This window comes from Rhinolophus sinicus, chromosome 2, assembly GCF_057876585.1.
Source record: "Rhinolophus sinicus isolate RSI-liver-muscle chromosome 2, RSI-T2T, whole genome shotgun sequence".
NCBI classification, from domain to species: Eukaryota; Metazoa; Chordata; class Mammalia; order Chiroptera; family Rhinolophidae; genus Rhinolophus; species Rhinolophus sinicus.
Window position 1 is genome coordinate 44680713 of NC_142502.1, and position 15791 is coordinate 44696503.

General features: G+C 33.6%; 1 protein-coding gene across 4 annotated transcripts in view; it reads left to right on the forward strand.

The window, feature by feature from the left end:
* REV3L (REV3 like, DNA directed polymerase zeta catalytic subunit) overlaps positions 1–15791 on the forward strand; it is a 152785-nt gene that overhangs the window by 121506 nt on the left and 15488 nt on the right. For all 4 annotated transcript variants that reach the window (XM_019734940.3, XM_019734942.3, XM_088795507.1 and 1 more), the window contains 5 exons: positions 2629–2770; positions 4194–4438; positions 5422–5530; positions 7330–7536; positions 15065–15174. In XM_019734940.3, coding sequence (XP_019590499.3) covers positions 2629–2770; positions 4194–4438; positions 5422–5530; positions 7330–7536; positions 15065–15174 — 813 coding nt within the window. The remainder of the gene's footprint in view (positions 1–2628; positions 2771–4193; positions 4439–5421; positions 5531–7329; positions 7537–15064; positions 15175–15791) is intronic.

The following is a 15791-nucleotide window of genomic DNA, read 5'->3' on the forward strand; positions in this document are numbered from 1 at the left end:
GTTCATCAAGGTCAAGAGAACAATGCACAAAGTGAGGATTTCAACAGAGACAGAAAATGTTTTAAAAAAAAACTAAAATGGAACTGAAAAACACAATAACTGAACTGAACAATTCACTAGAAGGGTTCAACAATAGACTAGCTCAAGCAGAAAAAAGGATCAGTAAACTCCCAAGACAGATCCACAAAAAGGATGAGCTGTTAAATCCATTTTGTTTTATTTTAAAGGGACTGATTGAGTATACACATAATGTATTGTCTCAGATTTACATTTGTCAAATCTGTATTGAAGGATTACATTAATACTCTATATAACCAAAAATATAAAAATGTGATATAATTTTTTTGCCTTTGAAACTAGTAATACTTATAAAAATTATAATCCCCAGAGTTGACAATGATGTAAGCAAACCAGCATTTTATCATCATTAGTATGAATTTAAATTATTAAAACCTTCTGGAAAAGCAGAGTGTCATTATGTATTAAAACTAAATCATAGCAAACCCTTTGATCAAATCTAGGAATTTATCTTAAGGAAATATTTAAGCATCTGTACATAGACTTAGCTGTAAAGATGTTCATCACAGCATTGTTTATAGTACAGGCATACCTCGTTTTATTGCACTTCACTTTATTATGCTTCATGTGTTTGTTTTTTTTAATTGATGGCAAGACCCTCTACTAGCAAAAAGATTACAGCTCACTTTATTGCAATACTCACTTTATTGTGGTGGTTTGGAACCAAACCCACAATATCTCCCAGATAGGTCTGTAATAAAAGATACTCAGTAACGGATCCATTACATAAATTATGTTATAATCATACAGCAGTATACTTGATACCAAAAAAAATGTACAAATATGGGGAAATAGTCACACTATATTAAGTTAAAAATGCAAGTTATGCAATAGTATTTGTCTATTTGGTTTAAAAATTGAGTATAAAGTTTAGGATGGTTTTTTATGTTTGCCTAATTCTTTTTAACAGTTTTATTCAGATATAATTCACATGCCATACAACTCACCCATTTAAAGTGTACAGTTACACCTGAAACTAATTAAATAAATAAAATAAACATAAAAAAGAAAGTCTACAATGAATGGTTTTTAATATATTCAGAGTTGTGTAACCATTACCACAATAAATTTTAGAGTATTTTCATTACTCCAAAAAGAAACCCTGCATCTCTTAACAATCACCCTCCAAACCTCCTTTTTCTACCTCCCTGCCTCCCACCGTAGGCACCCACTAATCTATCTCCATAGATTTGCCTATTCTGTACATTTCATATAAATGAAATATATGTTGCCTTTTGTGACTGGCTTTTCTTAGCATATGCTGTCTAGATTTATTCATGTGTCAGTACTTAATTTTTTTTTGTTGCCAAATAATATTCCACTGTATAGGTATATACTACATTTTGTTTATCCATTCATCAGTCGGCGGATTATTTTGGGTTATTTCCACTTTGTGGCTAATTATGAATAATGCTGTTAGGAACATCATGTACAAGTTTTTGTGCAGACATGTTTTCATTCCCCTTGGGTGTATACCTATAAGTGGAATTGATGGATTATATGGTAACTCTGTTGTTAACAATTTGAGGAATTGCCGTACTGTTTCTCAGTGCACCTGCACTATTTTACATTCCCACCAGCAGTATACGAGGGTTATAATTTCTCCACATCCTAACACTGATTATTATCTGTCTTTTCTTTATGAGGTGATTTTTTTTCTTTTCATATTTATTTTCTAGTTTTTCTAAATGCATTAGTCACGTATCATAGGAACAGGTTTTTTAACCTTTTAGATTTAACAGTTATATGACTATATTGTTCTAAAAGCCATAAAATTAAAGGTTGCAATATATTTGAACCTTACTATTCTTTAAGTGAATAAATTTTATTCTTTATAGTATACCTTTGGATCATTTTTACATTTTAATAATATAACAATATTAAATGAAAACTTTCATGGCTCTGGTGAGGGTTGTTTGCTTGTTTTCTTACCAAAAAAGGTAGGGTAAAGAGGTTAATTTTTTTTTTTTTAAGTTTAAATCAAAGAACAGAATATTTACATTTTCACAGGAAATACTAATTTGACATACATTTACCCCATGGATGGTCTCATTAAAATTATTTTCCTGATTTTTCTAAATCTTCAAATTACTCTGTTTCTTCCCATAAGATTGTACATGCTTTTTTTTAAGACTGGTATTTACAATGATAGCCCAAAGCTTCCGTATTGTTAAAAAAAAACCTATAGGTATGATAAATTATAATTGTACAATTACTGCATCGTCAGCAGTGGTGTCTTAAGAGAGAATTTTAATATTTTATAACAAAGAGTAAATCAAGAAAATTGTCTAAAATAATTATTCTTAGTGTTACCACCTTATTACAAGCACTATTTTAAACTTGGAATATTTCCACTAAGTTTTATGCCTTTGAAATATGTGAAATTTTCTAATGTTTAACTGCTTAATATACTTTAACATACTTACATCATTACTCCTTCCTTAAATAACCTCACTTTTAATGTGTATGTTTTGGCAAAATGAAAACAGTACTAATTTCAAGTGTCCAAATTTTTCCCTAACGTTCATAGCATGGATTCTCTTTTAACAGATGGAAAATGGTTGATCATTACATCAGTCGTGTCCGTGGAAATCTCCAAATGTTAGAACAGCTGGACCTGATTGGGAAAACCAGTGAAATGGCTAGACTTTTTGGCATTCAGTTTTTACATGTACTGACAAGAGGTTCACAGGTAGAAAATCCGTTTTTTTGCACACTTGAAAGTTCTATGTGAGTGATATACTTATGTTTGAGATGTTTGAGGTGATTTGATTTTTTTCAGCTTTCTATCTAGTACCATCTAATACATATAGCTGGTTGATCGAATCTTGTCATTTTATTTTCTGGAAAAGCTTTAATTTCACTTAATAGCTTCACTTCTTAATTTTTTCTCCATACCAACTTTCTGGCCACTGCCAAGTTTTTCATGTTATTAAGAAAATGATGATAACGTTATGTTCCTGAATATTGTCAGTGTGATTAAGGATGCCTGTAAAGGCCCCTTAGAACTGGGGAAGCAGCGAAGAAAGTCCGTGTCTCTTTGGTTTTACATTCCTGATTTTGGCTTGATTCAACTCCCAACAGATAACTTTAAAATTAAAAAAATAAAATAAAAAAGGATTTGGAAATCAACGTAAGTGGACTCTATCATTTCTTTTTAATGTTAAAGAAAAGTGAGACCTTAGAAGCCATTTAATTAATATCTTTCTAACTAATTTCCCAAGGATATAATGAGAGATTTCATCAAATGCCTTGCTGAAAATTATTTTAATTATTTCAATCACTTTATGTCTGTAACATTCCCCCAATCTATGAATTCAGTAAATATAGCAAAAATAGAGCTGTAACTACTTTGGCATTACCTGTTTGTTTATTTAATTTTATTGCTTGTAAGCTACTTTATTTATTTATACCCCCATATGTTTTAAAAACTATTTGAACTGGCTTATAATTTTAAAAAAAAAAGTTGAATACCTGAAAACCACTTGAGAACCTTTCAGTGAACCCATGTTGATTATTGCAAGTGCTTTTTTTCTAATATACCAAACCATCTGCTTATTAGCAGTATTGTAAACAATTAGTAATTGCTTGATTCAATTTTGCAAGTATTAAGCTTGCAAAATTCCTTTCAATTCTGGAGTCCTTGTGTTTCCTTCTTGAAAAATTAAGATAATATTTATCCATCTCGAGTCTCCTAACTTTCGTTCTCTAATTTTTTTCAAATCAATTTCTCAAAGATTATTGGCCAACTTTTTAAATTGACAAACTGTACAGCTGTTTCTCCTTCATCTGTTTGTTGTGATATAGCTGTACTTAAATATAAAAAGAAATCTAATTGTGTCTGTCTTTTCAATATTGACTTATGGTGTAAGCATTTTGACATTTTTGCAGTTTTTATAAAAGTTACAGGAATAGGAAAAGGATTTACAAATGTCCCCTTCAGGCACCTAAAAGCTGACTAAATAACCAATACTATGTTACTGTATTGTACAAATGTCATGCAGCTTTATTCTGAAGAGCAAAACATTCCCGGATGATTGTCACATATTCACAAGACCAGTATATTTATATTTAAACTTTTTCTTCTTTTCCTACCTTTCCCTCTCTGCCCACAGTACCGTGTGGAATCAATGATGTTGCGTATTGCTAAACCAATGAACTATATTCCTGTGACACCTAGTGTACAGCAGAGATCCCAGATGAGAGCCCCGCAGTGTGTTCCCCTAATTATGGAGCCTGAATCTCGCTTCTATAGCAACTCTGTTCTTGTTCTGGATTTTCAGTCACTGTATCCTTCTATTGTGATTGCATACAACTACTGTTTTTCCACCTGCCTTGGCCATGTGGAGAACTTGGGAAAGTAAGCTTTTTTCATATTTACAACTATGTTGTTGGGCTTTGTACTTCTTAACTAAAATTAGACTTTGAGTGTCTCTAAACTTGAGACTGTCTTAATGAGCAAGATGAATGGGCTGTAGCACAGATAATTTGTTATTTTTAGTTACCTTACCAATTGAATGGATCACCATATGACTAATTCAGCGTCATGGATGGCTGACACACATGAAGAAGATTGTCAATAGATCCGCCTTGCAACTATCTGTTTCACTCTCCCTCTATATCTATGGTCTCTTTTTAAATGAGAGTTATATTTAATTTGTTGATATAAATCACCTTTCGGTGGAACAGTATGAGGATTATGATCTTAAAACTCCAGCTGTCACCTTCTCTTGACTTTTCTTAGAAATAGTTTATGATTTTTCCAAAAAGTTATATTGTTAAATGTTAGGTTTTAGTTATTCATTTCAATGCATTTTATAAGCTAAATGAGAAAAACATTTTAAATACTCAAAGGAGTAGGTATTTTTCTCATAAGAAATACAGTCTTCCTCAATAATGATTTTTATGTATTTAAAACCAAGCGTTACAGTTTTATCTAGACTATACTCACTCCTTCATAGAAAGCATTTGTAGAAATTGTATTGGTAATTCTTTTTATTAAGAACAGAAATTTAGAAAGTTACTTACAATCTTTTTATTTAAGGCTTTCTTTAAGGAACTTAGTTTAAGGTAATCGTGTGTTGAGCTAAAATTTGGCATTTCGACACAGATTTTTTTACCCATAAATTTTAGGGTAGTGCCATTTAAGAAATACTCATTTTAACAAATTGTGGATATTTAAAGAACTGCTTTTTGGTAATGAGACAAATAAACATATTACTAAGTACACGAATTCATGTGTAGATGTTTGAAAATGAATTTCTAATGGAATTAGATTCTGAAATTGCTTAGAGTCTCTTTTGTGTGATTTGAGGAAGTATTTAATGTTTTCTTTCTTAACAGGTATGATGAGTTCAAATTTGGCTGTACCTCTCTAAGAGTACCTCCAGATTTACTTTACCAAATTAGGCATGATATCACAGTGTCCCCCAATGGAATAGCTTTTGTCAAGGTAATACTCTCTTGTAAATGAAAGGTATCAACTGTGGCTTATGGAGAACTAATGGTTTAGATGTCGTTGGCCTATAATACAGGAGAAAAAATATTAAGTTTGCTTGAATATATTATCTCAAAAAGTCCAGGATATAGGAATCTTCTAAGAAAAAAATCAAAAAAATCAGTCATCTTGTTTTACATGAATTTAGGTTTAAAATCTTTTACTTGCTAGATTTTAGTTTTTAATGAAATATTGAAAGAAATAATGTACACATATACCTTCTGCCTTCTATTAGAATCTGGCAGGCTTAAATAGCTATTTGATGATAATATGTTAACTTATAAAGATGTAAATTGCTTTAATGTGTAAACTCTAAATATTCTACATTATTTTAAATTGAATTAAGACTATCAGAAATAATGATACTCTTACTTATTAATTGCATTTTAAAGAAGATATCCAAATTCATAATAGGATCTCTTTTTCACTCTACCTTATCTCCCCTCAAAAGAGATTGAGGATAGCCACATAAATGAATAGACAAAAAGGAGAGATCTAGGAGAAAATTACATTACCTCTCATATGCCAACTTCATTCCTTCTTTTCTAGTTTAGCAATGAGTCTGTACTAGAACCATGGGACAGCAGGTTGGTTGATGACAGCAGGGACCTTACTAGCCCTCAGATTCATTCTGGTATACTTAGCAAAAGTTGCAGCATTCTTCACCAATAAGAGGATGCTGTTTGGCTAATAGTAGCCATGTAGATATGAGGAAAATTTTTACCAGAGAGTTCATGATATAGTCCTTTTGGGGAAATAGTATGTCTTCCCATTATAACATATATTATATCCTAACATAAACATTATGGCTTCTTCAGAAGGTACGCAGAATGAATTAGAGGTTAGAATACGTTTTCATTGTAACATATCTAGCAGTTTATTATATTCCCTTCAACAGCCAGCATTTTTAAAACTTGCATCTACATTTTGACCCAATAGTTGTTTAATAAAAATAAGATTTTTTTTTAAATATTCAGGAGTGTGACTATCCTGTACCTGAGTTTTTAATTGTTCAGTCTGACATGCACTATTACTTTGCACGTGTCTGTGAATCATCTTCAAAGTTAATACTGTTTTGTGGTTTTCATTCCTACTGGAGTTCTCATAAATTCTCCCTAGTCTTGATTAATACAAATGATTTTTTTTTTGGCATCAACAAATTTTATCACCTCACTATTCATCCCCTCTTCCAGATTGCTAATAAATATAGGCCGGAGGGGATGGCTTAGTGGTCTAAGCATCAGATTTGAAATACCTAGAGTTCCTGGAACTGCAGGTTTGAATGTCAGCAGAGTCAACCCAGCTCATCATTCTTCCAAGGTAGATAAATGGAGTTCCATGCAGATTACTGGGGTCATTAGGATGAGGTCTTTAAAAACTGAGGTTTGTTATGAATGATACAAATCCCATGTGCCTTTCTGAAAAAGTGGGGGTTTGGATCAAAGTTTCGAACAAAATTTCCCTCTGAACGTATTGTATGGTCTCTTATGCACTAGTTGACATCCTCCTCCCTGGAGGTCTTTGAACTCACAAAATAGTGCTTCATTAGATTTATAAACATTACAGGAATCTTTTAGGAGAAAAGTCCTCTTCAAAAGAAAGAAAATGTGATGATTTTGTATTGATGGCCACTCTATTTTTAGTATGTTTCAATTCATGACAGTTGGCCATTGTTATACTTTGTGTTTCCTTCTTAATTATCTAAATCTGTAATGTTTGAGAGATCTTAAACATTTTTTTTCCCTTTATGATAGCCTTCAGTCAGAAAGGGTGTGCTACCACGGATGCTCGAAGAAATTTTGAAGACTAGACTCATGGTGAAGCAGTCAATGAAGGCTTACAAGCAAGACAGAGCCCTTTCACGAATGCTCGATGCACGTCAGCTAGGACTTAAACTTATAGCAAATGTCACATTTGGCTATACAGCTGCTAATTTTTCTGGGAGAATGCCATGCATTGAGGTAAGTGATACAGTTCTGTCATTCTTTCAAAAGAGACTAAAGCCAGCATTAAATGAGTACCTTTTTATTAAAGCAGTTTGTTTGTTATGAAAGCGTTCATGTCCATGGCATATGATCAGTTTTTCTCAAACCAGGTCTTATATACATGCATACTCTTAGGCATTTGTGGGTTTGCTCAATGAAGACTCTTTGTATCTTCATTTCAATGATAACTTTAGAAATCTGGATGACCATATTGTAACCAACTATTAGCATGAAATTTCAGTGCCACATTTATAGCAATGTTTACAACAACCTTGGTACTAAATAATTCTTTTTAATGTATTGATAGAGATCGGATGATAGTTGGGTTGCTTCTCCAAATGTCAGAATGAACAACAATCATTGCATATTTACTAGTGTACCAGTAGATATAACGCAAACCTTTCTTTTGTAGTGGTAGTTGCAATTGAAAGATACTTTTCATAGAATAAGAGTAATTTCTTGTTATTTACTAAATTAGTGTGTTAATTTGACATGAATACAATATAATGAAACAAAAATAAAATAACTTACTAGTGATTGAGGAAAGAACAAAGCAAGTTTGTTTTGTTGATGATCTTTTCATGTCAAATGAAGGCCAGAACATGTGGTACACCATAGCTGTAGTAGTTCAACAACGAAAAAGCAGTGGAAGAATAAAGTCCCCACACAGCTCACAGTAGGCAAAGTGAACTCCAAAAACCTGTGCAAGGGACTCCAGTTTCAGGTCCAGCATGTAAGAAGCTAGAAGTCACCACTCTGTCCTCACAAGTGAAAAGCTACAACAAACTGAAAAGTCAACAGCTCTTCTTAGATCCATCAGAGAAATGAGGGCACAGGGCAAAATGCTGCCCCTGAAATTGAAGAGACCAACAAATGAATGATAAAGAAATCACAGCTTACTAGAGCACAAACTACCACAGGAACCAATGCCAAGGTAGAGAAACCCAAACTATACATGATGAATTGCTGGAGGCTCACCATGAACAAGGCTGAGAGAGAAACTCCAGAGGACCCAGTCATCGAGGCCCCCCACACTTTTGTGAATTTTGCCTCTAAGAGCTCAACCATATTCTCAACAGTGAGAACTGGAATTGGAGAAAGATTCCCTTGTGTTTCTGGCACTGGGAGGGGAAAGAAATCATTTTGAAACATGCCAGAGCATTCTCTTCTTCTTAACAAGATCTGCCCTCAGGAGAAACTGTTTAACCAGAACCTGACCTGCTGGAATTGTATCAGCCTAATTAACGTGGGGAAAGGAAATACCTGACTCCAACTGCTCTAGTCTTCCACGTAGAGGAAGGGAAAGACTCCACTCCACTCTAGCCATCCTGTCCCACCAAAAGGGGGAAAAAACTGAGAAGCACATGAAGTCTACAGTCCAGAAGTACGACTCACTGAAAGACTGAGACGGACTCATGGGACTATGGAACACTTCTCCTCTCCACACCTCACCACCACATTTCCCACTGGCCACTTATAGCAAGCAGTTCCTTTTACCCAATGCATCGTGCACAGGTATAAACAAAATGACAAGACCTACTAAAAGCCAAAAGGCACAGTTTGAAGAGACAGAGCAAGCGTCAGAACCAGACTCTCATATGGCAGGGATGTTGAAATTATCAGACTATGAATTTAAAACAACTGTGATTAGGACAAGAGCTCTAATGGATAAAGTAGACAGCATGCAAGAACAGATGGACAATGTAAGCAGAAAGATGGAAACTCTTAAGAACCAAAACAAAATACTAGAGATAAAAAACACTAGCAGAAATAAAGACTTCCTTTGATGGGCATATTTATACTGGACATGACTGAGAAAAGAATATCTGACCTCAAGGAAATCACAATAGAAACTCCCAAAACTAAAAAATAAAGATGAAAAAAAGACAAAAAACAATATCCTAAAGCTGTGGGACAATTAGAGAAAGTGTAACATACATGTAATAGGAATTCCAGAATGAGAAGAAAGAAAGGAACAGAAGAAATAAATTTGAAACTATTGACAGAATGTCCTCAAATTAACGTTAGACACCAAAATTATATTTATTAAAATTGATTTAAAATCCTTAAAGAAGCCAGAAGATAAAAACACCTTACTTGTAGAGCAATAAAAATATGAATTACATTCAACTTTTCCTTGGAAACCATGTAAGCAAGAAGAAAATGGAGTTAAATATTTAGTGTTGAGAGGAAAAAAATTCTCCAACCTAAAATTCTGTACCCTGCAAAATTATCGTTCGAAAGTGAAGGAGAGGGCAGCCGGTTAGCTCAGTTGGTTAGAGCGTGGTGCTCTTAACAACAAGGTTGCCGGTTCAATCCCCACGTGGGCCAATGTGAACTGTGCCCTCCACAACTAGATTGGAACAACTGCTTGACTTGATGGGTCCTGGAAAAACACACTTAAAATAAATAAAAGTTTTTTTAAAAAAAAAGTGAAGGAGAAAGAATTTCTCAGACAAAAAAAAGTTGAGGGAATTTATTGATCTGCCTCGCAAGAAATATTAAGAAGCTCTTTAGAGAGAAGGAAATTGAGATCTACGTATAGAATGGAAGAGTATCAGAGAAGGAATAAGTGAAGGTAAAATAAACACTTATTTTTCTTATTCTTAATTTAACAGATAAGTTTATTCAAAATAATAGCAACAATGTATTAGATATTATGTATGTTTATGAATATATGTATGCTTATATATAAGTAGAATGAAAGAAATGATACAAGGGATGAGAGGGAGTAACTAGGATAATTTCATTATAAAGTACTCGCATTACCCAGAAAGTGGTATAGTGGTATTTGAAAGTGGTATATGGGAAGTAAATACAGAGGGTGCCAAAAAAATGTATATACATTTTAAGTAAGGAAAAAACTGTATTAAAATTGTAATGCTCAATATGTACCGATAACAAAAGATGAATACAAAGCATGTATATACATTTTTTGGCACAATTTTTGGATATATATTCTAAGGCAACCATTATAAAAAGTAAAAAAAAGAAATAGAATTGATATGTAAAAAAGAGAAAATGGAATCATAAAACAGGAAAAACCAAACACAAGGCAGAAAAAGAGTAGAAAACAAAAATGGAACAAAAAACAAGGGCAACAAATAAAAACCAATAAAGAAAATCAGTAAGGTTATAGTTGAATTCAACAACACAATCAGTCAACTGGATGTAAGGACGTTTATAGACTACTTCACTCAACATTTGCAAAATACATATTCTTCTCAAATTTGCATGGAATGTGCACCAAGATGGACAACATTCTGGGCCATCAAGCATACCTTAACAAATTTAAAAGAATATAAATTCTACAGTGTCTACTCTCAGATAACAATAGAATTAAACTAGAAATCAATAACAGAGCTGGAAAAAACCAAAATGCTTAGAGATTAAGCAACACACTTATAAATAACACATGGGTTGAAGAAGAAATTTGAAAATAAATTTAAAAATCTTCTGAACTAGGGGTGGCAGGTTAGTTAGTTGGTTGGAGCGTGGTGCTGGTAACACCAAGGTTGCCGGTTCGATCCCCACATGGGCTACTGTGAGCTGTGCCCTCCTTTAAAAATCTATCAATCAATCTAACTTCTGAACTAAATGAAAATACAACTTATCACAATTTGTGGGAAACAGTGAAAGCAATGCTTAGAAGGAAATTTATAGTATTGAATGCATATATTAGAAAAAAAGATCTAAAAGTAGTCATGTAAGCTTCCAACTTAGGAAACTACTAAAAAAAGAAGAGCAAATTACATACAAAGTAAGCGGAAGAAAAGAAATAATAAAAGTGACAGCAGAAACCAATGGAATTAAAAACAAGAAATCAATTGAGGAAATCAACCCAAAAGCTAGTTCTTGGATAAGAGCAATAAAATTGATAAACCTCTAGCCAGCTTCACCAAGAAAAAAAGAGAACACATATTGCTAATATCAGAAATAAAAGAGAGAACATCACTTCAGTTCCCTGGACATTTTAATGGACATTAAAAGGATAATAAAAGAGGACTATGAACACAAATTTGATAACCTAGATGAAACGGACCAATTACTTGAAAGACAATCACCCTGAACTCACAAGAAGAAATAGACAATCTGAATAGATCTGTATCTATTAAAGAAATTGAATCAATAATTAATAACTTTCCAAACAGAAAGTACCTGACCCAGATGGGTTCACTGGTGAATTCTACTAAACATTTTTTAAAGAAATTATACTAATTCTCTACAATCTCTTTCATAGATACAAGCAGAGGGAATACTCCTAACTCATTCAATGAGGCCAGCATTAGTTACACTAATACCAAGAAAAACAAAACAAAATCTAAACCAATATCTCTCACAGAGATGCAAAAAACCTCAACAAGTATTAGCAAATCGAATCCAACAATGTATAAAAACAGTTATACACTATAGCCAAGTAGGATTTATCCCAGGTATGCAAGGCTAATTCAACATTCAAAAATCAGTTAATGAGATCCACTACTTCACATACAGGCTAAGTCAGAAAAATTCAATGATCGTATCAATAGATGCAGAAAAAGCATATGATAGTATCCAATACCTATTCATGATAAAAACTCTGAGTAAACTAGGAATGGAGGGGAGTTTCCTCAGCTTGGTAAAGAACATTCACAAAAAAACCTACAGCTAACATCACACTTCATGAAAAACTTGAAGCTTTCCCACTAAGATCGGGAACCAGGCAAAGATGTCCCCTTTCACCACTGCTTGTCAGCATCATTCTGGAGGTCCTAGCTAATGCAGTAAGAGAAGTCAAGGAAATAAAAGGCATACAGATTGGGAGGGAAGAGATAAAACTGTCTTTGTTTATAGATGAAATAACCTCTGTGTAGAAAATCTAAAAGGATTGACAAAAAACCTCCTGAAACTAATAAGCCATTATAGCAGGGTTTCAGGATACAAGGTTAATACAGTACTCCCCCATTATCCAGTTTTCACTTTCTATGGTTTCAGATACCCACCGTCAACCACAGTCCAAAAATACTAAATTGAAAATTCCGGAAATAAACAATTGATAAGTTTTCAATTGCGAACATTCTGAGTAGCAGGACACTGTACCGCTCACCGCCCCCACAGCTGGGACGTGCATCATCCCTTTATCCCGTGTATCCACTGTGTGTATGGTACCCTCTGGGCTAGTCACTCAGTAGCCATCTCAGTTATCAATGAACTGTCATAGTAGCACAGTGCCTGTGTTCAAGTAACCACCATCATCAGAAGGGTTACTAACACTACGTCACAGTGTTTCTGTCCATCTCACTTCATCTCATCACATAGGCATTGTACCGCCCTAAGAAGGGTGAGTACAGTACAATAAGATTTTGAGAGACCATATTCATATAACTTTCATTACAGTATATTATAATTGTTCTATTATTATTGTTCTTAATCTCTTACTGTGCCTAATTTATAAATTAAACTTTATCATAGGTATGTATGTATGGAAAAAACATAGTATATATAGCATTCAGTACTATCCATGATTTCAGGCATCCACTGGGGTTCTTGGAGCATATCCTCGCAGATGAGGGGCGACTGCTGTACACAAAGGTCAAGCACTTTCCTATATACCAGCAATGAACAAGTAGAATTTGAAATTAAAAACACAGTACCATTTATATTAACACCCCTCAAAATGAAATACTTTGGTATAAATCAAACAGAATATGTATAAGATTTATATGAGGAAAACTACAAAACTCTGATAAAAGAAATCAAAGAACTACTAAATAAATGAAAAGATGTCCCATTTTGATGGGTAAAAAGACTCAATATTGTCAAGATGTCACTTGATCTATAGATTCAATTCAAACCCAGTCAAAATCCCAGCAACTTGTTTTTTATGGATATTAACAAACTGATTCTAAAGTTTACGTGAAGTGAAAGATCCAGACTAGACACAAGGCTTCCCTTGTCTCCACATCCTTGCCAACACTGTTTCTTTTCAGAGAATTTTTACTTTAATATTTTTCTTATTATGACTTTTCAGGATCCCAGCCATTGCTTAAATTGTGAAACCAATTATTTTCCTCTTTTTATATCCAATCTCTTATTCCTTTAATGGAATGATGGTTTTTCAAATTAGAAACCATGGCACAAGGTATCAGAATCAATTTTAACTTACTTGCCACTCTTTCCCGCTTCCCCCTCACCCTCACGCCCCTGAATCCTTCCCACTGCATGTCCTCAGGGGTAGCTGCAGGGTTCTGACTCCCAGGTGTCCCCGTGAGTCAGAGGGGGCAGCAGGAGACAGGCATTTAGGATCAATGTGTGCATGTGTCTCAAAAGCACATTCGGCTCTGCCACTGGATGGCTCACTCGTGCAGCTTATTGGCCATCACATATTTTAAAGTTTATCTTGTTTGAAAGTGGGAACAGATGACAGATTAAACATTTATTAAAAGTTGGATTTCAATTAGATAACATGATTTTTTTAATGTATTAGGTTATAGTTCACATTCTCAAATTTTACTGATGCACTAAAGTTTTCAACAGAATTCATGATCTTAATTTAAAAGCCAAATTAAGTTTCTGCTATAAGATTTTTTAGTTTATGCCTTTGTTCATACACCTAATATTTTCTTTGTAAAGCAACTTTAAACAGCCTTTTAAATAGTATTTAATCCTACATTTAGTTCACGTAATTCAAATTTACAGTAAAAGGAGAAGGATCATTATAACTACTGTTTGCTCCTTAACATGAAAGAAAAAGTACATAATTCTTATTTTAAAATTTTAAAAAGAATGCTCCATTTGTGCTAAAGGGCAATTTACCCCAAGTCTTAGCTTTAACAAGTTTAATAAATGAAGCAGCAGTGTTACTTAATTTACTTAACTATGAAACATAATTAGCTTGTTTCTCATAGTTTTGTCAAGCCCTACCATCTTTTTGTTTTGTCATTTTTGCCACAATCATTGTTAAACTCCCCACTCACCAATAAAAGAACCCTTGTTAGACATAGATCTGCCTACTTGACTTAAATTGAACACTTGTAATATATTTTTCCATCATATAATTCTATACTTTTCTTTGTTTTTTAGTATAATTTAGTAAAAATTATGTATAACCAATCACTAAAATTTCAGGTCAGTATCACCTCTAATGATACTGAAAGAAATTATCAACATTCCAACAAAATTTTGAAAGATACACATACTTATGCATATACACATAGTAATTTCCTGCCTAATTGGATACAAAGGCATATAGGAAAGTCCTTGTAGAAAGTGCAGTCCATTGTACTTACTGAGACGCTTACAGGCAAGTCTCTATATTGATGGGTTCCTTTTAAATTCCTCATCTGTCTCATTTTCTTCTTGAGGACTTATAGAATGACGACAGTGATGACTACTTTTGTTTTTTTATGTTCTTTGTTTCATTTTTAGAAATATTCAGTAATTAAAATTAAGTATTATATGTTAAAGTCTATTAACTTTACTCAGCTATGTTAAAACATTATTTCCAATGTGTTTGTACCAACAGGTTGGTGACAGTATTGTTCACAAAGCCAGAGAGACTTTGGAACGAGCTATTAAACTGGTGAATGATACCAAGAAATGGGGTGCAAGGGTTGTATATGGTGATACTGACAGGTAATAAACCTTCTATTTTACAGTTGTCTTTTTGCATCTCTTCAGATACTCATTTCAATGTTTGGAATGGCTTCAGGGTGATCTGACCTAAAAACAAGAGTTCTGCCTCTGTCCTTTCCAGTTCTTAGGATCTCATGATCAGAGTTAGCACAGGTCTTGACTTACCAGATGTGATCTCAGGAGAAAATGTATGTGTCCTGAGCCACAGACTGTGAGGATTCCCATGGCAACCCTCCAGGAGACATGTATATCGTGATCTGTAAAAAAACTGTATACACAGGAGTCTAGTCTGTTTAAAGAAACAGTTTTTAATGTGAAGAATTCCTCGTATAGTTGCAGCTGTCAAATTTAAATATACATCTTAAAATAATCAAACTGTTTTTGAAAGACAGTTGCCAAAGCTGTGAGTAGTTCACTTTTTACTAGGTCCCAAAATCTGTTGTTAAAAATAATCTTTCAAAAGGAAATTTTATAACCTATTTTTTAAAAGTAAGGCTATGTTGGTGTAATATGTATCAGATGGGCCTAAAAAAACATACATTACCATGTTTCCCCGAAAACAAGACCTAACCAGAAGATAAGCCCTAGCATGATTTTTCAGGATGACGTCCCCTGAA